Consider the following 22,108-nt stretch of genomic DNA (forward strand, 5'->3'; position numbering starts at 1 on the left):
ATACTAACTATTAGGGAATGAGAGCTCATGTTATATTTTGTATAATACAGGAAGAAAAAGATTTTTCCACCACCAAGAGCAAAACTCTAACAATGCAGTGACCAGACAAGAATCTGTATAACTAAACATAACCTAAATAGTTGCAAGTCAGATTTATATATGAGATAGCCAAGAGGATTGTCTATAAAATGAAGAAGTTAAAAGCAGTAGTGGATGGTGAAATATGGAGCCTGAAAATCTAAAGGTCAAAACATTGTTACCTTTTTGCTCATCACTGTATTTCTGAAGGCTGGGACAGTGAGATCGTCCCGAATTGGGCTCAGGGCTCATGTGATAAAACAACCTCATGTGAGCCACAGGAAAGCGACCTCCAACACCATTGGAACGGCGTCAGCACAGGAGGAGAGTATGAATATTTTTAATTTAACAATGTCAAAAATATGAGGAATGACAAGGGGTTGTCCTAGTAATATACAACCCGTTAAGAAGATACAATTTTTTCGGATAAAACATTTCCAACATTATGAATATGAAAAAGGCTTCTCTGAAATGTGACTTCTCTCATGTTTATTAAGAATTGATTTCCGTGTTAAACATTTCCTACATTAAAAACCTGGAAAAAGCTTTTTCTCTGTGTGACTGCTCTGGTGACTAAGAAAAGATAATTTCTTCACAAAACATTTTCCACATTCTGAACAGGAAAAAGGCCTCTCCCCTCTGTGTGTTCTGTGGTGCTTAACTAAATCTGATTTATAGACAAAAGATTTTCCACATTCTGAGCAGGAAAAAGGCTTCTCTCCTGTGTGGATTCTCTGGTGCTTAACAAAATCTGATTTATGGCTAAAACATTTTCCACATTCTGAACATGAAAAGGGCTTCTCTCCTGTGTGGTTTCCCTGGTGTCTATCAAGATGAGCTTTCTGGGTAAAACATTTCCCACATTCCAAACATGAAAAAGGCTTCTCCCCTGTGTGGGTTCTCTGATGGCTATCAAAATGAGCTTTCCGGTTAAAACATTTCCCACATTCTGAACATGAAAAAAGCTTCTCCCCTGTGTGGGTTCTTTGGTGTTTAACAAAATCGGATTTATGGTTAAAACATTTCCCACATTCTAAACATGAAAAAGGCTTCTCCCCTGTGTGAGTTCTTTGGTGCATAACAAGATTCCATTTCTGGGCAAAGCATTTCCCACATTCTGAACATGAAAATGGCTTCTCCCCTGTGTGATGTCTCTGATGTTTACCGAGACTTGATTTATCTACAAAACATTTCCCACATTCTGAACATAAAAAAGGCATCTCCCCTGTGTGACTTCTCTGATGTTTAACAAGATATGATTTAGCTACAAAACTTTTCCCACATTCTGAACATGAAAATGGCTTCTCCCCTGTGTGACTTCTCTGGTGTCTAACAAGAAATGATTTCCATAAAAAACATTTCCCACATTCTGAACATAAAAATGGTTTCTCCCCTGTGTGACTTCTCTGGTGACTAACAAGATCCAATTTCTGGTTAAAACATTTCCCACACTTGAAACAAGAAAATCTATTCTCTGCTGTGTGAATTTTTTGATGTTTAAAAAAAGACTTTTCGAGAGGAAAACCATTTCGATATTCTGAACCTGAAAATGGCTTTTTTGCTTTAGGAGCAGTTTGTTTTTTAATGCTTATTTTGTGACTTTGATTTTCCTTAGTAGTCGGTAATGAATCAGAAGACAGGACCTGTTTCAAAGGATAAGATGACAGATCTTTGCTGTGAAGGGATGATGGTATATCTGGAGTAATGGCATTCACTTTAATTGTATCCTCTGTGATCTCAAGATTATCTGATTTAAAAATTGAAGATCTCAGTTGTCCCCCTGAGCTCTTGGTGCAGTCATCTGCCAAAAATAAAACCAATTATTATTTTTGAATAAAATATCCTTGAATGAATTTTATATTTTTGAACATTTTTACTTAAATTATGAAAAAAATGGCAAGTTGAATAAAAATACTGAACTATTCGCTAAGACAAGGACAATTCACATTTTAGTTGAAAATTCTCATAGGATGAACCAGTAGAGCGTGGTGTTCAACTGTTCATTCTGCCAAATATGGAATAAAAAGCCACCAAACAATGTTATGCAAGAGAAAATAATACCAATAAAAACTTCTACTCATTTCACAAAAAACAACTCCCCACTCAGATTCATCACCTGTCAGTGGAAAAACAGAGTTTTCCACATTATTTGTGGCTCAAGAGACTTTTGAAAAGCAACATGGCTTCCATAAATCAATCCAGCAATATCCACTCTCCAAAAGTCAAATCTCCCCCTCACTTCTGATCCTTGCAGTGCGCCCAACCACATTTAGAATCCATGTATTTGGCACTACTATAGTGAAAAGAACCCACTTAAATTTACGGCGTGCGTGTGTTTCCTGGAGCACAATGTAGGCACTATATGTTGGGTAATAAAATGGCAAATGTGTTATTTTCACTCTGCAATATCCACTGCGTGCTAATTTCCAGAAAGTTCATGTAGAGCCAAAATATTCACAACTTCTAAAAAATAATTTATTAATGGTTATAATTTCTAAAATGGAGTCATTTTATAGGGATTTCTACTGCTCTGGTTTTCCTCTGGGAACTGCTCTTGCGATATCTGCTTCTGTTACCAGGCACTGCATTATTCATTCTGCAGGTGGTGCTGGTAATGGAGGAGATGTCAAAACCAGATGATCTGGGCAGTGCAGGCTCTATCCAGCCCTAAGATTAGGGTGCCTAGGACCAGCAGTACAATTCAGTCTGGCAGTATGGGTGTGTCTGCTGTCCAGCTGGAGTAATCAGCTCCCTGCTTCAGTCAATTGGAGAGCACCACACCCTAATAAAGATCAAAGCATATTGCCGGAAGCTGCCAGATACAGCCTTGTTCTCTTCTGGTTCAGTCCTCTCTAATCAGCTCCCGGCTTGTGCATTTGTTTCCTGCTGTGATCTTGCCCCGTTTACTGATTTCTCTTGCGTCTTCTGAATTTGTATTTTCTCTGCCTTCTTGTTTCTCACCCGGGTACCTGACTATTATTCTTACAATCTCACTCAACAGAACAGTAGGTAACACCATGGCACAAGCCTAGGAGTCCCTGTGTAAATCCAGATCCAAATAGAGGGTCTAAAAAGGAGATGAGAAAGACAATCCCTGGGATCTGGAGAAAGGAGTACCATATTTTATGGATTATAAGACACACTTTTTTCCCCCAAATTTGGAGGGGAAAATGGGGGTGCGTCTTATAATGCGTATGTACCTTACCGGTACCGTTGCTGCAGGCTGGGATTAGGGGTTGTCCGGCGATGCTGCGGTTGTCTCCGGTGCCCAGTGGTGCTAAGGGAATGTCCGGCGCTGCCAGGGTTCTGCCGACATTTTGTGACAGCCCAGAGCCTTGGCAGTTCCACAGTTTCCTGTGTGGTAGACTCCAGGAAAATGGCCGTGGGGGGGCGGTGCATGCGCAGATGGAGATCTCGACACCAAGATCTTGAGAGATGAGATTTCAGCGCTGAAATCTCTTCTTTCGAGACCTTCGTTCCAAGATCTCCATCTGCGCATGCGCCGCCCCCCCCCCATGGCCATTTTCCTGGAGTTCACCGCACAGGAATCTGTGGAACTGCCGGGGTTCTTGCCTGTCACAAAATGTCGGCAGAGTCGGACACCCCTGTAGCACCGCTGGGCACCAGAGACACCCACAGCATTGGGCACCTGCTCATCGCCGGGCAGCATTGGGGACACCCAACAGAATCACCGGACAGCAGCACCAGATACCCGCAGCGGCGCACCGCACATCGGAACACCCCCTCATCTCAGCTTGAAGCATCACCTCACTCCTGCATCCTCCAGCAGCGACTCTGGGTCCCCGCTTCACCGCAGCCACCACCCCCGGTAAGCAATAAGACGCATGGATTATAAGAAGCACCACCATTTTATTAAAACAAAAAATTCCTATTTTTCTCCTCAAAATTTGGGGTGTGTCTTATAATCCAGAACGTCTTATAATCGGAAAAATATGGTAGGTAGTGCCAAGCCTGTTCACGGTAACTATCTATTGAGCTGCCAGGTGACCATGAACAGTGCCTTCAATACATTTTCAGACACAACTATTCCAGCAAGGTCTGCATTTTAACAGCTAAAACGTGCTCCTTCGTTTCTTAACCCTGCCATGTGCCCAGACAGTAGTGTACAACTGTATACAGCTCAAGCAAAAATTATGAGACCACTGCAAAATTTTCAGTTTGTCTGATTTTTTCTCTATATAAGTATATTTTTGAGCAAAATGTACATTGCTCTTTTATTCTATAAACTACTGACAACATGTCTCCGAATTTCCAAGCACTAAATTTTGTATTTATTTTCAGAAAATGAGAAATGGTCAAAATAACAAAAAAAAAATGCAGTGATTACAGACCTCAAATAATGCTAAGAAAACAAGTTCATAATCATTTAGAAAAAACAATGCTAATGTTTTAAATCAGGAAGAGTTCAGAAATCAATATTTTGTGGAATAACCATAATTTTTATTCACAGCTTTCATGTGTCTTGCCATGCTTTCCACCAGTCTTTCACACTGCTTTTGGGTGACCTTATGCCACTCCTGGTACAAAAATTTAAGCAGTTCTTTGTTTGATGGCTTGTGACTAACCATCTTCCTCTTGATTACATTCCAGAGTTTTTCAGTGGGGTTTAGGTCTGGAGATTGGGCTCGCCATGACAGGGATTTGATGTGGTGGTCCTTCATCCACACATTGATTGACCTAGCTGTGTGCCATGGCGCATTGTCCTACTGGAAAAAACAGTCCTCAAAGTTGGGGAATATTGCCTGAGCAGAAGGAATCAACTGGTTTTCCGGGATAACTTTGTATGCGGTTTGATTCATACGTCCCTCGCAAAGTTTAATCTGCCCAATTCCAGCCTTGCTGAAGCATCCCCAGATCACCACCGATCCTCCACCAAATTTCACAGTGGGTGCAAGACACTGTGGCTTGTACGCCTCTCCAAGTCTCCATCTAACCATTAGACGACCAGGTGTTGGGCAAAGCTGAAAATTACATTCATCAGAGAAGATTACCTTACTCCAGTCCTCTATGGTCCAATCTTTATGGTCTTTGGCAAACTTCACCCTGGCTCTCCTTTGGTTCTCATTGATGAAAGGCTTTTTTCTAGCTTTACATGACCTAAGCCCTGCTTCTAGGAGCCTGTTACGAACTTTTCTTGCCACACAGTTCACCCCAGCTGCCATTTGCCATTCCTTTTGTAGGTCACTTGATGTCATCCTGCTGTTGCTGAGTGACATTCGAATAAGATGATGGTCATCCCGGTCAGTGGAGAGTCATTTTCGCCCTTTGCCCGTCTGTAGCTTTGTTGTCCCTGCGGCTTGACCTTGTTATAATGGACTTCCATCTTAGAAATTTTAAGGATGGAAGCAACATGACGCTCACTGTATCCCTCTGCTAGTAAAGCCAGAATTGAGCCCTTCTTTTCCTCACTTAGGACTTTTCTTTCAACTCCTCTGGCATGGTTAAAAGTTAATTTTTCATCACTATTACTTTTGGGATATTACTAGCACTTGTTTTGCCATCCGGCTTGTCCTATTGCAAGAGGATTGTGAACACCACAGCAGGGCTTTTTATACTTTCCTTCGTTAAATAAGATTTGGTGCAGGTGATCACAAAATCAGAGGCACGTTAAGTAGAATGACGTGTACTCTGGTTGGAATTCAACTGACACTGGAATGTCTGTCAGACATGTAGAGAAACTGATTTTTCTAAAACTGTGCAGTGGTCTCTTAACTTTTGCCAGAGCTGTATAGGATATTGTCAGATTCAAGAGAAGTTGGAAAATAATTTGTTAGGTCTATTTGTTTCCTATTACCCTTTGTGAAGAATCCCAAAGTTATCACCACATAAAGTGACACACGTCAGATTTGAAAAGTGGGCCCTGATTAGGAACACAAAACTGGCTGCGGGATGTGGTAAATCCGAGTATTTTGGGCACTAACTACTGTGGTCAAAAACGGAGTTTAGACAATAAACACATTTACTGAAATGATCAAATCCAACAGTCTTCTTCAGAAAAAAGAAAAAAAATGAGTAACTAGTGGTGAAACGTCTCTGATGTAATTAGAGTATGTTGCTCGGTGGCTCTTGGCAATAAAAACTATCTTAAGGCTATGTGCACACGGTGCGGATTCTGCTGTGGATCCACAGCGTTTCAGGAGCTGCGGGTCCGCAGCAGATTTAGGTGCATTGTACAGTACCATTGTTTTCAATGGTAAACTGAAAACCGCTGTGCACATGCTGCCGATTTTTCAGTGCGTATTTGCTGCGGGTCCAAATCCGCAGCATGTCAATTCTTTGCGCGGATTCCGCTGCGGTTTCACACCTGCTCCATTATAGAGGTGTGAAACCGCAGGGCTAAACCGCAGGCTAATCTGCAGGTAAACCGCAGGTCTTTTGACCTGAGATTTTACCTGCGGATTTTTACAAATCCGCAGGACCAAAATCTACGTGTGCACATAGCCTAAGAGCCAATATTTTCAATCAGTTGAGTTTCAAGAAGATATTTTAGACATTTAAAAAGAACCTTTTATAATACTGCAGAGTAGAGGTGCCTTAAACTTAGATTTTGGATCATTTGGAAGAGGCAATAGAGACCTTTTTTTTTTTTAAAGACTACCAAGGAGTTACAGACTCATAGAAGTGAGGCAGGCTGATCCCACCACAAACTATCATACAAAATTAACCTGTAAAAAAAAAATAAATAAAATATATGTATGTTTGGAGGGAGAACTTCAAAATTAAACTGGAGTTGTACTCAATTTCTGCTGCTACTAATAGTCCTGAGCAGAAGAGTAGAGAAAGTATTACTGCTTACCATTTCATGAGAGATTGTGCCGTAATCTGAATTCCTTATGTTAGAAAACATATTGTAAGTTATGATGTAGAGTGATTCCATGAAACCAGGATAAAGGGAAACTCTGTTGTTATTGTACAGAAATTCACACTTGGCCTCACTGCTCATTTAGGGTGTGTGCACACATTGCGGATTCTGCTGCAGATCCACAGCGGAATTGGCCCTGCGGATCCACAGCAGTTTCTGCTGCATTGTACAGTACCCTTTTAATCTATGTAAAATAAAACCGTAGTGCCCACGGTGCGGAATTTTCCGCGGTTTTAAAATCGCAGCATGTCACTTCTTTGCGTGGATTCCGCAGCGGTTTGGCACCTGCTCCATCACAGGTGTCAAACCGCAGGCAAATCCGCACTAAATCCGCAGATAAACCGCAGGTCTTTTGACCTGCGAATTTAGACAAATCCGCGCTGAAAATTCCGCAGCAGATTCCGCAACGTGTGCACACACCCTTAATGTTGTCGATCATAAAAGTGAAGTTTGGCCAGAAAGACTGGACCTGGTCTTGTAGGGACCATATGAGCACATTCAGCAGCTCAGAAGGGAGAGAAGGGAGATTCATCCAATAAGATATCAGGGTTCTAGGAAGCCAACAGCATCATTACCCTCTGCTTTCTTTTACAGGCCCATCAAAATATTTTTCTTCAAGTGATTTTCTAACTTGTCAGGACATTCTATGTACACTATCATTTGGCTTTGTAGTTTACATATCTGGGCAGGTAACGGACAGCGTCTTATAATCCCATGGGGGTAGGTGGATCTTCCAGTTTGTAAGTTCTATAGAAAAGGGCTTTCAATGCCCAAAGTCATTTGAACAGTTTTGGGTGGAGGAGAATGTTGTGGACCAGAGGCAAAATGGTGATCACATGATTGTGATATGGCCGGACTACACCACCGATAATGCAGCCACAGCCGGTGACTGAGAAGAATTTATGACTTCTTGTAGTTAGTGGTTACTACTCACCTGGGTAGTCATATGTAGGAATCTCCTCTTTACACCACTCATCACCTCTCACATATGTCTCTGTAGTATTAATAGGGGTCAGATCTTTACTCTGAAACAAATATTGTAAAAGTCACAGACAGATGGAGAAGTCACATCTATGACCAGCTCTAATCCTGCCATCTCCACCGTTCTCATTACACAAGTATAAAACATATAATATTGGTGGATAAAACAAGACTGAGCACAAGACCTTCACAGCCGTCTACACATCACAGGGGAGATCTCATGACACCTTCTCGCCATCTACCTGATGATCCTGAGGAACATGGGGATCTTCTTGTTTACAGTCCTGTGGAAGAAGAGGACGGGGACATCTCTCTGGTGTTGTCCTCTTACTGGATAGATCTGGAGGAAACACATACAGGGACTGAATTCATTCTTTACATACAGATAATTATAGGCCGTGTGTATTTAGTCCTGTCTATTACCTGGTGATGTGAGGGGCTGGGGAACCTCCATCATGACTTCCTTGTATAGATCTTTGTGTTCTTCTATATACTCCCACTCCTCCATGGAGAAATAGACGGCGACATCCTGACACCTTATAGGAGCCTGACACATACAATGATACCATCATCCCCTGATCCCTTTATAGCGTTACTGCATAATGTCCCAACATTCCCAGCAGTGTCACCTCTCCAGTCAGCAGCTCAATCATCTTGTAGGTTAGTTCTATGATCTTCTGGTCAATGATGTCCTCATGTATCAGGGGGTGAGGTGGAGGCCCCGTGATTGGGCTCAGAGGTCTTCCCCAACCCTCAGACACAGGGTCCTGACAGCGCTCACTAGAGGTCTTCTTCACTACTGTGTAATCCTGGATATGGAGAGACACATTAATAAATCTCACTACAGACATTTCCAGAGTCCTCACCTCTCCAGTTCTGTCCATCTGTTATTCCCATAGATAAGAATGATGTAATGTGACGTCATCAGAATCTCTCACCTCTCCAGTAAGCCGGAAGAGGATCTCTAGGGTGAGGTGTAATATCCTCTCCACCATCTTGTCTCTGTCCATATCCATCCTTGATGGGCAATTCAGAAAAATTCTCTTATACAGAAGATCTTCACTGAGAGGATCTGATATTGTAGAGACCTGAATGAGAAGATGAGCCGATGTATCATAAACATCCTGTGTAATAATACAATTACTGGAGATAATAAGGGAAACATATGAGGAGATTTATTATTTTACAGTATTTAGTTTCCTTCTTTACATCTACTAATAAAACCTATATATTTTAGGCCACAGACAACAAGCAGTTTCCTCCTCGGAGTCGGCAGCTGAATACGTTCCTCATAGACTCATCTTCCATAACGCTAATTCTTGTCTCATTTCCCGACACTGGAATCGGCATTAGCAATACTGCAGGAGATATTCATTACACGGGACAGGAGAAATAACTACTTCATGATGAGGACGACATCTTCATCTTCTACTATGGCTCTAGAAACATATTTGGCCAGAGTCCGTCACTGACTCCATCCCCACCGGCCATCTATATGAAGGTTTCCCGTCTTCCCCGCACTGTAATCTTCTATCACGTTAGATCTCAGGTCTGAGTCACACACAGAAGCTTGAGGCTTTTAGAAAAGATTTTTTGTTTCCACAAACACCGAGGACCAAAATTATCTGATCCCAAAGTCTCCATGTACATTACAAGAAAAACACCAGAAAAAAGCAGATATTAATTGTTTCAAAAGAAAATTGGCATCAACAATTCTTGTAAAAAGAAAAAAAAAAACTAAAAAAGCAAAAGAAAGACACATTTTGTTATTTTTTAACACATTAAACATTTGTTTGAAAAAAAAATAACTCTTTTGGGCCCCAGAACATAGATATACACCGCAGGGACGGCGCAGGTGCGGCTGTAACAGAAACCTTGTCAGTTTAACCACTTGCTGCTGTGAAAAGCAAACATGGCATCTAAGAAGGTGTGACAGAGTTCGGCTGAATGTTCCTCAGCCTCCAAGTACTCCATAGTATGGGGCGGCCTAGTTACTACAATACTTACACGCCTAATAATGGTGTCTGGGCTGCAATGTATGAAGGTCTATTAGGCCGGGCCAGAGGCAGCGTCCAATAAGTTTCCTTTTAGCGCCCCCATACATAGACTAAAATTTATACATACTCAAAACTAGCAAAATTACAAGATGAATGTCTTGTTGTGGATTTATATAAAACAGATGCAAATAATGATGCTGCTGAATAATTGTCACAGTCAGTACCTTACCCTATTCTGTAGCTAAACAAAGCTGATACTGCCAAAGGAGAAGGAACATACGACGCCCCAGCTCACTGATGGCATCATTATTCATGATATTCAGCATAATGTGCCCAGTAGCCAGGTGTCCATGTTTGAATATCCCACTTCATCCAAAACCAAAGGCAAGGAGACCCATTCCTATAGGTGAATTTTCACAGGATCTAGAGAATGGAGTTTGGCCACAATAATGTACATCGCGCTACTTCTCACGAGGTAGAGGTCCAGTAATATCTATTCCCTAGTGTGCATGTCCAGAAATGACGTGCTTTATACTGAAACACCAGAAAAAATTATTGCTGTCTCGCCACTCGTACCCGTGACTGCACATGCCTGTAGCTATGAGTTCCACACTGGAGCACACCTATGGTCATTGATCTGTGAAGATCTGAGGTTGTGGGTTGTAATTATCACCTAGACAGGTTAACGAGGCAACTATTTTTTTATTCCTTACATCCATGGTTGTACAACAAATCCAGGTAGATGGCCAAAATACATTTCCTCCAGTCCACAAGTTTCCAAACTGGGATCGGTATTTCCACCGCTGCCGTACTAGGCTATACCTGAGTAGGAAATTGCTCTCTTGTGAAAAGAACTATGCCATGGTAGAGAAAGAATGCTTGGCCATCAAGTGGGCAATTGACACCCTGAGTTAATACCTGTTAGGCAGGAAGTTCAGACTAGTTTAAGATCATACGCCCCTGAGATGGATGAGGGAAAAGAAAGGGATGAACACCCGGGTGACGAGGTGGTTTCTAGCGCTCCAAGACTTTAGTTTTCATGTGGAGCACAGGAAATTAAATGGTAACGCAGATGCCCTGTCCAGACTTCCCTGGTTAGCAAGTGAAGGTGCCAAAACCTCTGGCTTTGGGTAGAGGAGGGGATATGTGACAGAGTCACAAGCAAGGTGCTGGAGGGGATATATGTTTCGCTGAGGCTAATGGCTCCAGTGATTTTAAAAACCCAGTAGTTTATCCTCCAGCACATTAAGTGTTAGAAGGCATTAAGTAGCCAATTTTTTTGAAGGGCTGAGTTTTTGTTGGCAACCATGGAGCAAGTGGGAGGTCATCCACCTTATCTCCACCCCAGGGTGTGGTCTGGGGCTTAAATAGCTGGCCTCCAGAGGCAGTCAGGTGTTCAGTGTCTGGAGAGGAACACTCCAGAGAAGTGGCTGTGTATGCTAAAAGCTGAACCTTGCTAACCTTGAGCGGGATGATCCCCACTAACACAAGAACTGTTCTACCTCTTTGTTTTGCTGTTTTTTTCCCCAGAGGACCGTGTTTATTTTGTGCTTCACTTTGGTTTATACTGCATCTAATAAACCAAGGACGTAATTAAGGAGACAATATACCCGTGTCCACCTCCCTGTACAGCTGAATCAGCCGATCTACCACTTTACATAATCTAGGGGGCAGGTGCATGTGGCCATATATACAAGTCTTGAGGTTTTAGGCTGCGTGCACACGCTGCAGATTATGCTGCGGATCCTCAGCGTTTTTGGCCCTGCGGGTCCGCAGCAGGATCTGTTGCGTTGTACAGTATCATTTTAATCAATGGAAACTGAAAAACGCTGCGGAATTTTCCACGTGGATTTGCTGCGGCTTCAAATCCGCAGCATGTTAATTCTTTGTGCGGATTCCACTGCGGTTTGCCATCTGTCAATGACAGGTGTCAAACCGCAGGGGAAATCCGCAGGCAAACGGCAGAAAAACTGCAGATAAACCGCAAGTCTTTTGACCTGCAGTTTTCATCAAATCCGCCCGGACAAATCCGCAGCACTTAAAACTACGTGTGCACGCAGCCTTAGAGTTGGAATAATCCTTCATAATGTATGGGCACTGAAATGGCAGATTTGCAATTTTTACTAAACAACATCCATTGCTGCTTGTTTCTGCAATACACCCATGGAGTTAAAATAGCACAAAATTGTCCCTTCACCTGTAGATAAATTCCCAGCAGGGTGTAACTTCTAAAATGTGGTAACTCAAGGGGCGGTAATGCTCATTTGGCACTTAGGGGCTCTAAGAAAATTTGTTCTCCAAGAGTCAAACGGCGCTCCTTCCCTCCCAAGTCTCGACGTATAGCTAAGAAGTACTGTACTGCCACAAATGGGGTATTGCCACATTCATCTGAAACTGTGTGCAAATTTTGGTGCCATTTTACCTATTTCCCCTTGTAAAAGTGTAAAATATGGGGCTAAGGCTGGTTTCACATTTGCGTTAAAACAACGCTGCGCCCTGCGTCGTTAAGCCCCGCCCCGAGCCGGCTCCCTGCCCGCCCCATCCGGGATCACCGCCTACTTTCGCATTTGCACACATGCGATCGGCGCACCCTATCTTTAGCATAGGGTGCGCAGATCATGCGCTGCCAGTGTGAAAGTAGCGTGCTGCGCACTTTTGACGGTGCGCCGTGCGCGCCGAAATGCAGCATGTTGCATTTCGGCGCGCACGGCGCACTGTCAAAAGTGCGCAGCACGCTACATTCACACTGGCAGCGCATGATCTGCGCACCCTATTCTAAAGATAGGGTGCGCCGATCGCATGCGTGCAAATGCGAAAGTAGGCGGTGATCCCGGATGGGGCGGGCAGGGAGCCGGCTCGGGGCGGGGCTTAACGACGCAGGGCGCAGCGTTGTTTTAACGCAAATGTGAAACCAGCCTAAAACTATTTTTTTTGTGGTAAAAATGTAATTATTTTTTCTTCACCGCCCAATGGTTTAAAATTAATTTACCCTCATAGATGACCTTTGAGAGGTATAGTCTGCAAAATAGGGTCACTTATAGGGGATGGGGGGGGTCTACTGTTCTGGCACTTCAGGGGCTATGCAACCCATAACAGCAAAATCTGCACTGTAATATGGTGTTCATTCCCTTCTAAGCTTTGAACTTTGCCTCAAAAATAGTTTTTGACCACTTATGGAGTATAGGCGTACTCAGGAGAAATTGTGTAACAAATTGTACTGTTTGTTTTCTCCTATTACCCCTTTTGAAAATTACAAACTTGGGGCCAAAGCAACATTTTAGTAGAAATGGTGTCTGCAATCTATTCCAGCCAAATGGCGTCCTTTTCTTTCAAAGCCCTGTTGTGCGTCTAAACAGTAGTTTTCCACCTCATATGGGGATATCGGCGTACTCAGGAGAAATTGCACAACACATTTTGGGGTCCATTCTATCCTGTAACCCTTGGGAAAATGTAAAAAAAATTGTGGCTAAAACATATTTTTGTGGAAAAAATGTGATTTTTTTATTTTCACGGGTCAATGTTATAAAATTCTGTGAAGCACCTCGCTATTCAAGGTGCTCAACACACATCTAGATAACTTTAAGTGATCTAGGTTACAAAATAGGAACATATGTGGGGTTTCCACTGTTTAGACTCACCAGGGGGTCTGCAAATGTGACATGGCGTCCACTATGGATTCCAGACAATTTTACATTTCCAATGTCGATCCTTCGTGTTACGGTTCTAAGTAGGAACCGGAGAGTGGACCCTCTGGGTCGTGGCTCCAGAGCCCCCGAGGGCGAGCGGCCCAGGTGATGACCACCCCCTATACAGGGAGAGTTAGGGGCAGGCCCAAGGGGGGTGAGACCACGACAGCCGGAACCAAAGGGACGACCCAGGGAGTGCACTGAGGGAAAGGCCAAAGGATACTGACTAGAGTAGAACCGGAGCAGGGGGAACAGAACGTAGGGAACCAGGACCGATCAGGATGGAGCCAGGACAGGAACGCTGGAAGAAAGAAGGGAGAAAGGTTAGGGGGAACTGACCTAGGGGAAAGGGCGGAACCCTAGCTAAGGATCAGCCGATGACAGCAGCAGAGAAGGACCAGGCGAGGTACAGGCACGGAGGCAGCAGAGGAAACAGAGCGGGGGTCTAGTCGGAGCTATGGAGCGGAGAGCAGAGCGCAGACCAGAGAGAGGGGGGACCTGAGAGTCGGGGCGACGCTGCGCAGGAACGCTAGCGCCACAGAGGAAGACAAACAGGCGTCTTACCTTTCGAGACGCCAGACAGAAATACCCGGTGGGCGCCGCCATGTTGGGGGCGGAGCCAGCGGGTCACGTGCTCCCAGGATGCCCCGCGGTGAGAAACGAGCGAGTGCGCATGTGCGTGCCTCTGACGCGGCGTGACCCTGCAAAGCCAGACAGGGCACGGCGCGAGGATGAAGGAGGGACGCACCGGGAGGAGGAGGACCCCAGGTGAGCATCGGGGCACGTAATAGTACCCCCTCTCTTACTCCCCTCCTTCTTCAGGCGGGATAGAAACTTTCTCATGATATGAGGAGCATTGATGTTCTCCCGGGGCTCCCATGACCTTTCCTCAGGACCGAATCCCTCCCAATCTACCAGAAAGAAGGTTTTACCTCGGACGGTCTTCTTTGCCAGGATGTCCCTGACTTCAAAGACGTCCCCAGCGGAGCTAGGTTGCGGAGCGTGGGACGAGGCTGGCTGAAAGCGATTAAACACTGTGGGTTTGAGAAGCGAGACATGGAAAGTGTTGGGGATCCGCAGGGAGGCAGGCAATTTTAGTTTATAGGTTACATCATTGATGCGAGTCAAAACCTCAAAGGGGCCAACGTAACGTGGACCTAACTTATAAGAGGGGATTTTTAGTCGAAGGAAGCGCGAGGACAGCCAGACCCTATCGCCTGGATGATAAGGAGGGGTGTCCAGGCGCCTCCTGTCGGCGTATCTTTTCATCCGATCGCTAGCTCTCTCAAGGGACGTTTTAGTCTCCTCCCAAATTTTAGAGAATTCTGAGGACAAGGAGTCCGCCGCCGGCACGCCCGAGGTGGGGGACACGGGGAGAGGAATGCCCGGATGCTGCCCAAAAACTACAAAAAAGGGAGACTTGGAAGAGGACTCGTTGGGGTGATTGTTGTGAGCAAATTCCGCCCAGGGTAGCAGTGAGACCCAGTTACTTTGGTGTGCATTAGAAAAATGTCGAAGATAAGTGGTTAACACCTGATTGATCCGCTCCACTTGGCCGTTGGATTGTGGATGATAGGCGGAGGAGAAGTCCAGGACTACTCCCATTGAGCTAGAGAGAGCTCTCCAGAAACGAGAGGTGAATTGAACACCACGGTCAGACACGATGTGCTGGGGAAAACCATGAAGTCGGAAAACATGGTGCACGAAGATCTTCGCCAACTCGGGCGCAGAAGGCAGACCAGGTAGCGGGATGAAATGAGCCATTTTGGAAAAACGGTCTACCACCACCAAAATGACAGAGCAGCCGGAAGATGGAGGTAGATCCGTGACGAAATCCATGGCGATGTGGCTCCAGGGAACCGATGGAACCGGCAAAGGATGTAAGAGACCAGAGGGTAGCTGTCGTGGAATCTTATTCCGGGCGCAGGATGAGCAAGAAGCGGTAAATTCCAGGACATCCTGGCGGAGTGAAGGCCACCAATAATGGCGGGAGATGAGGGATAGAGTCCTCTTGGCTCCAACATGCCCGGCGATCTTAGAAGAGTGTCCCCAGTGCAGAACCCTTACTCTGTCATGGTCCAATACCAAGGTCTTGCCTGGTGGTGGGTTGACCAAACTTAGAGGGGCTAGGGTGACGATCTTTGCTGGATCGATGATGTGAGCGGGGCTCTCCTCTTCATCGGTCGGGAGAAATGATCTTGATAAGGCATCAGCTCTGATGTTCTTATTACCTGGACGAAAGCGGAGCTCGAAATCAAAGCGTCCAAAAAATAGGGACCATCGGGCTTGCCGGGGATTGAGCCTTTGGGCAGACTGAACATAGGCCAAATTCTTGTGGTCGGTAAATATCGTAAAGGGATGGACAGCTCCTTCGAGAAGGTAACGCCATTCCTCTAAAGCCAGTTTGATTGCTAGTAGTTCTTTGTCCCCAATGGAGTAGTTGCGTTCGGGGGGAGAAAAGGCTTTAGAAAAGAACCCACAGGTGACAGTCCGGCCAGAGGAGGTTCTTTGCAGGAGAACCGCCCCCGCTCCCACGGAGGATGCGTCGACCTCGAGAATGAAGGGTCTCTCGGCATCAGGACGGTGGAGAACGGGCGCTGTAGCGAATTCTCTCTTCAGAGCTTGAAAGGCGTCTTCTGCCTCGGGAGGCCAGAGGCGGGGATTAGCTCCTTTGCGCACAAGAGCAGAGATGGGCTTGGTTATGGTGGAAAAATGAGGAACGAATTGCCTATAATAGTTTGCGAAGCCGAGAAAGCGTTGAATGGCTTTGAGACCAAGGGGACGGGGCCAGGCCAGGATCGTGGACACTTTCTCGGGATCCATCCTCAATCCAGACTTCGAAACGATATACCCAAGGAACGGCAGGGACGGTTGTTCGAAGGCGCATTTCTCCAACTTGGCAAATAGGTGGTTCTCCCTTAGACGCTGCAACACTTGCCGTACATCTCGTCGATGGGTGGAGAGATCTGGAGAGAAGACAAGAATGTCGTCGAGATAAACTACGACACAGGAGTAAAGGAGATCCCGAAAAATATCATTAACGAGCTCCTGGAATACCGCTGGTGCGTTACAGAGGCCAAACGGCATCACCAGGTATTCATAGTGACCGTCACGGGTGTTGAATGCGGTCTTCCACTCATCCCCAGCGCGAATTCGGACCAAGTTATAGGCTCCTCGAAGATCAAGTTTGGTAAATATTTGCGCCCCTCTCAGGCGATCAAAGAGTTCGGGGATGAGGGGTAACGGGTACTTGTTCTTAATCGTGATGCTGTTCAGACCTCTGTAATCAATGCACGGGCGGAGCGACCCGTCCTTCTTCTTGACAAAAAAGAAGCCTGCGCCCGCAGGAGAGGAAGACTTCCGTATGAAACCCTTGGCTAAGTTCTCTTGAACGTATTCCGACATGGCTTGCGTCTCTGCCGGCGAGAGCGGATAAATCCTACCCCGCGGAGGGGTGGCTCCAGGGACGAGCTCGATGGGGCAATCATAGGGTCGGTGAGGCGGAAGGTTCTCGGCCTCCCTCTTGTCAAAAACATCCGAAAAAGAGCTGTAAGCAATGGGCAACCCGGAGGGTAAGAAAGGGGAAGGAGAACCACCCACGGGACGCACCGGCAGCAGACACCCAGACCCACAGGACTCCCCCCAGCGCAGGATATTACCCTTATGCCAGTCTAAGGTAGGGCTGTGGGCTCGTAACCAGGGAAGGCCTAGAAGGATAGGGTGAGAGATGCTCGCTAGGACATAAAAAGCGATCCTCTCCTTGTGTAGGGCCCCTACCTGGAGTTCTACCTCATGGGTGACCAAGGTAATGGTCTCTTGGAGAGGTTTACCATCCACGGAAGCAAGGATCCGTGGAGTTTCTAAGGTCTTGACCGGGACCGAAAATTTAAGAACCTCTTTGAGCCTAATAAAATTTCCCGCTGCGCCGGAATCCACATAGGCTGCCAGAGAAAAACGTTTTCCACCAACGTGCAACAAGACAGACAGAGTGAGGGGTAGAGAGGTATCATACACACCTAGGGAGGCCTCTCTTACCTGACCTAGGCGGAGGAGTTTTCCGGACGTTCCGGGCAGGTACGGACCAGATGGGAGTCACTACCACAGTAGAAGCAGAGACCGTGAGTGCGTCTTTCCTCCCGGCGTTGTGCAGATACCTTAAGCCGGTCTACTTGCATGGGTTCAGGCATGGAAGCAGAAGCGGATATTCCGGGTCGAAGACAGGGTAGAGCGCGGATAGTTGGGGAAGCACGGGGAAGTCTCCTCTCGCGAGCACGTTCCTGGAACCGAAGGTCGATACGTGTGGCTAGCGAAATGAGATCTTCTAAGGCAGTGGGAGTATCCCGCCCAGCTAACTCATCCTTAATTCGACCCGCGAGGCCTCGCCAAAAGGCCCCTACCAAGGCCTCGTTATTCCATCCCAAATCAGAAGATAAGGTTCGGAATCGGATGGCATACTGACCCACGGTTTGGGACCCTTGGTGGAGGTTAAATAGAGATTCCGTAGTAGAGGCCAGGCGACCCGGCTCGTCGAACACTCGACGAAACGTCTCGAAGAAGGTACCTAGCTGGGAGACTACCGGATCATCACGTTCCCAGAGGGGGTTAACCCACGCTAAAGCGTCTCCCTCAAGATGGGAGACAATAAAAGCCACCTTAGCGCGCTCAGTGGGATATTGCAGGGGCAGGAGTTCGAAATGGAGGCGGCATTGATTCAGGAAACCTCGGCACAGCTTGGGATCCCCATTATAGCGGGGCGGCTTAGCTAAACGGGGTGGCGGGTGAGGCGCCTGGGCTGGAACGGGGGCTGCCGCAGCCGACTGTAAGGAGAGTAAGCGGTCATCTATGGAGGCCATATAACTGAGGATATGGGTCTGGGTATCCCTTTGCTGGGCCAGTTCCTGCTGCAGTCCAGCCAGTTGTGAGGCATTCCCGGGGTCAGAGGACTGGAGCCCGGAAAGACGAGAATCCATGGATTTCATGAAAGCCATGATACGAGTTTGATTCTCTCGCAAAAACAGCAACTCCTTTTGAGCCGCAGCGGCTCCAGCAGGGTCCATGGCCTGTTTGTTCTGTTACGGTTCTAAGTAGGAACCGGAGAGTGGACCCTCTGGGTCGTGGCTCCAGAGGCCCCGAGGGCGAGCGGCCCAGGTGATGACCACCCCCTATACAGGGAGTGTTAGGGGCAGGCCCAAGGGGGGTGAGACCACGACAGCCGGAACCAAAGGGACGACCCAGGGAGTGCACTGAGGGAAAGGCCAAAGGATACTGACTAGAGTAGAACCGGAGCAGGGGGAACAGAACGTAGGGAACCAGGACCGATCAGGATGGAGCCAGGACAGGAACGCTGGAAGAAAGAAGGGAGAAAGGTTAGGGGGAACTGACCTAGGGGAAAGGGCGGAACCCTAGCTAAGGATCAGCCGATGACAGCAGCAGAGAAGGACCAGGCGAGGTACAGGCACGGAGGCAGCAGAGGAAACAGAGCGGGGGTCTAGTCGGAGCTATGGAGCGGAGAGCAGAGCGCAGACCAGAGAGAGGGGGGACCTGAGAGTCGGGGCGACGCTGCGCAGGAACGCTAGCGCCACAGAGGAAGACAAACAGGCGTCTTACCTTTCGAGACGCCAGACAGAAATACCCGGTGGGCGCCGCCATGTTGGGGGCGGAGCCAGCGGGTCACGTGCTCCCAGGATGCCCCGCGGTGAGAAACGAGCGAGTGCGCATGTGCGTGCCTCTGACGCGGCGTGACCCTGCAAAGCCAGACAGGGCACGGCGCGAGGATGAAGGAGGGACGCACCGGGAGGAGGAGGACCCCAGGTGAGCATCGGGGCACGTAATACTTCGCTTCAGAGCCCTGCCTTGTTCCCAAAAGTAGTTTTCCCTCACATATTGGGTATCAGCGTACTCAGGGGAAATTGCACAACAAATTGTATGGTCCAATTTATCCTGTTACCCTACTTAACAAGCAATATTTGGAGCTAAAGTAACATTTTTTTTGTGGGAAAAAGTAAAATTTTCATTTTTTCCTTCCACATTCCATTAATTCTTGTGAAGCACCTGAAGGGTTAATAACCTTCTAGGACGAGGTGTTGGACACTTTGAGGGGGGTGCATTTTTTTAGAATGGTGTCACTTTTGAGAATTTTCTGCTAGCTAAGCCCTATAAAGTCACTTCATATGCAAGGTGGTCCCTAAAAAGGGTTTTGAAAAGTTGGAAAAATGGAAAAGGGAAAAAGGGAAAAAAAAAAAAAAAATCGCTGATCAACTTTTAACCCTTATAAGGCCTGTTTCACACATCAGTTTTCGTTGTCAGTTAAAATCCGCTAAAATGGCGGACTACGGATCTGTTCCTGTACTGACCACGACCTGTCAGCAGTCTGCATTAAGAATACAGAGCACCACATACACCGACCTCGCCTTAGGGCACGAGAAACTCATTAACTGAAAATAAAGATTAAACAACCACAAGACGGATTTCATCACCAGGTATCAATATAATCAGTATGTCGGCGCCAACCTGACACTGTCTGTAGGTTACTTATCACAATACCGCTGACAGGGGCACTTTAACCCCTTTCTGACCTTGGACGCAATAGTATGTCCAAGGTCAGATCCCCCGCTTTGAGGTGGACTCCGGCGGTGAGCCCGCATCAAAGCCGGGACATGTGAGCTGTTTTGAACAGCTGACATGTACCCGCAATAGGCGCAGGTGGAATCTCAATCCACCCACACCTATTAACTAGTTAAATCCCAGGATCAAACATTGATAGCGGTATTTAATAAGCGCTTCTGGCTGCCGGGCCGGAAACACGTGCATCGCCTATTCTGCTAGATATATATGCAATCTGCTCATCGCCTATATGTAGCAGAGCCGATCAAGTTGTGGAGGCTTCTAGCCTCCCATGGAGGCTATTGCAGCATGCCAAAATAAAAAAAAGTTTTAAAAAATCTGAAAAAAAATATAAAAGTTTAAATCACCCCCTTTCACCCCATTCAAAATAAAACAATAAAGAAAACATCACACCTACACATAATTGGTATCGCCGAATTCAGAATCGCCCGATCTATCAATAAAAGGATTAACCCGATCACTAAACGGCATAGTGAGAAAAAAATTGAAAAGCCAGAATTACGTTTTTTTTGGTCGCCGCAACATTGCATTAAAATGCAATTAAGGGCGATCAAAAGAACGTGTCTGCACAAAAGTGGCATCATTAAAAACATCAGCCCGGCACGGAAAAAATAAGCCGTCACCCGACCCGAGATCACGAAAAATAGAGATGCTACGGGTCTCAGAAAATGGCGCAATTTTTTTTTTTTTTTTAGCAAACTTTGGAATTTTTTTTCACCACTTAGATAAAAAAGAACCTAGATATGTTTGGTGTCTATGAACTCGTAATGACCTGGAGAATTATAATGGCAGGGCAGTTTTAGCATTTAGTGAACCTAGCAAAAAAGCCAAACAAAAAACAAGTGTGCGATTTGCACTATTTTGGAATTTTACCGCACTTGGAATTTTTTTCCCATTTTCTAGTACACGACATGGTAAAACCAATGGTGTTGTTCAAAAGTAGAACTCGTCCTGCAAAAAATAAGCCTTCACATGGCCATATAGACAGAAAAATAAAAAAAGCTATGGCTCTGGAAAGAAGGGGAGGGAAAAACAAAAACACAAAACCGAAAAAAGCTCCAGGTCATTAAGGGGTTAAGTGCAAAAACAATTCAAAGTTTGAAAGGTGCAAAATGTTCAATATTTTCTCCAAATTTCGGATATTTTCACAACAAACACAAATAATAATCGTCAGAAATTCCCCAGAGACACAAAGAACAATTTGTCACAATAAAACGTCAGAATCTCTGGGATCCGCTGAAGATCCAGAGTTATTACCTCATAAGGAGGAAACAGGGGAGAAAGGGTTAATAGGACTCACAGGAGGAACCGGCCCAGAAAGGAGAAGATCCAGGAGCGTCTGCCACATATACGGCTGCTCTGTGCGCACAGGACCTGTGATGAGGTCACAGGAGGGGAGGAGTCAGGGGTCACATGATCAGGGCCCTCAGTGTATGCAGGACTCTGCTGTGCTGGTTGTCATGGTGCTGGATGAGGGGAAGTTTATGTGTGGGGTCAGGAGGGGTTTACAGGGTGGATGTAGCAGAGCCGCGTGTGTACGAGGTGTATGGAGCGGAGCCGTGTGTGTGTGAGGTGTACGGAGCGGAGCCGTGTGTGTACGAGGTGTACGGAGCGGAGCCGTGTGTGTACGAGGTGTACGGAGCGGAGCCGTGTGTGTACGAGGTGTACAGAGCGGAGCCGTGTGTGTACGAGGTGTACGGAGCGGAGCTGTGTGTGTACGAGGTGTACGGAGCGGAGCCGTGTGTGTACGAGGTGTACGGAGCGGAGCCGCGTGTGTACGAGGTGTACGGAGCGGAGCCGTGTGTGTACGAGGTGTACGGAGCGGAGCCGTGTGTGTACAAGGTGTACGGAGCGGAGCC

The 22,108-nt window shown here is 46.3% G+C and overlaps 1 protein-coding gene across 1 annotated transcript in view; it reads right to left on the reverse strand.

The window, feature by feature from the left end:
* Nucleotides 1–344: 344 nt before the first annotated feature.
* Nucleotides 345–22,108, reverse strand: part of LOC141055968 (uncharacterized) — a 186,824-nt gene continuing 165,060 nt past the window's right edge. The window contains 7 exon segments of the mRNA XM_073552659.1: nt 345–1,879; nt 7,896–7,986; nt 8,185–8,282; nt 8,366–8,489; nt 8,572–8,751; nt 8,881–9,030; nt 13,578–13,799. Of these exon segments, the coding sequence (XP_073408760.1) occupies nt 345–1,879; nt 7,896–7,986; nt 8,185–8,282; nt 8,366–8,489; nt 8,572–8,751; nt 8,881–9,030; nt 13,578–13,799 (2,400 nt within the window).

The sequence above is a fragment of the Dendrobates tinctorius genome, unplaced genomic scaffold (assembly GCF_039654945.1).
Source record: "Dendrobates tinctorius isolate UK_male_01 unplaced genomic scaffold, ASM3965494v1 ptg000192l, whole genome shotgun sequence".
NCBI classification, from domain to species: Eukaryota; Metazoa; Chordata; class Amphibia; order Anura; family Dendrobatidae; genus Dendrobates; species Dendrobates tinctorius.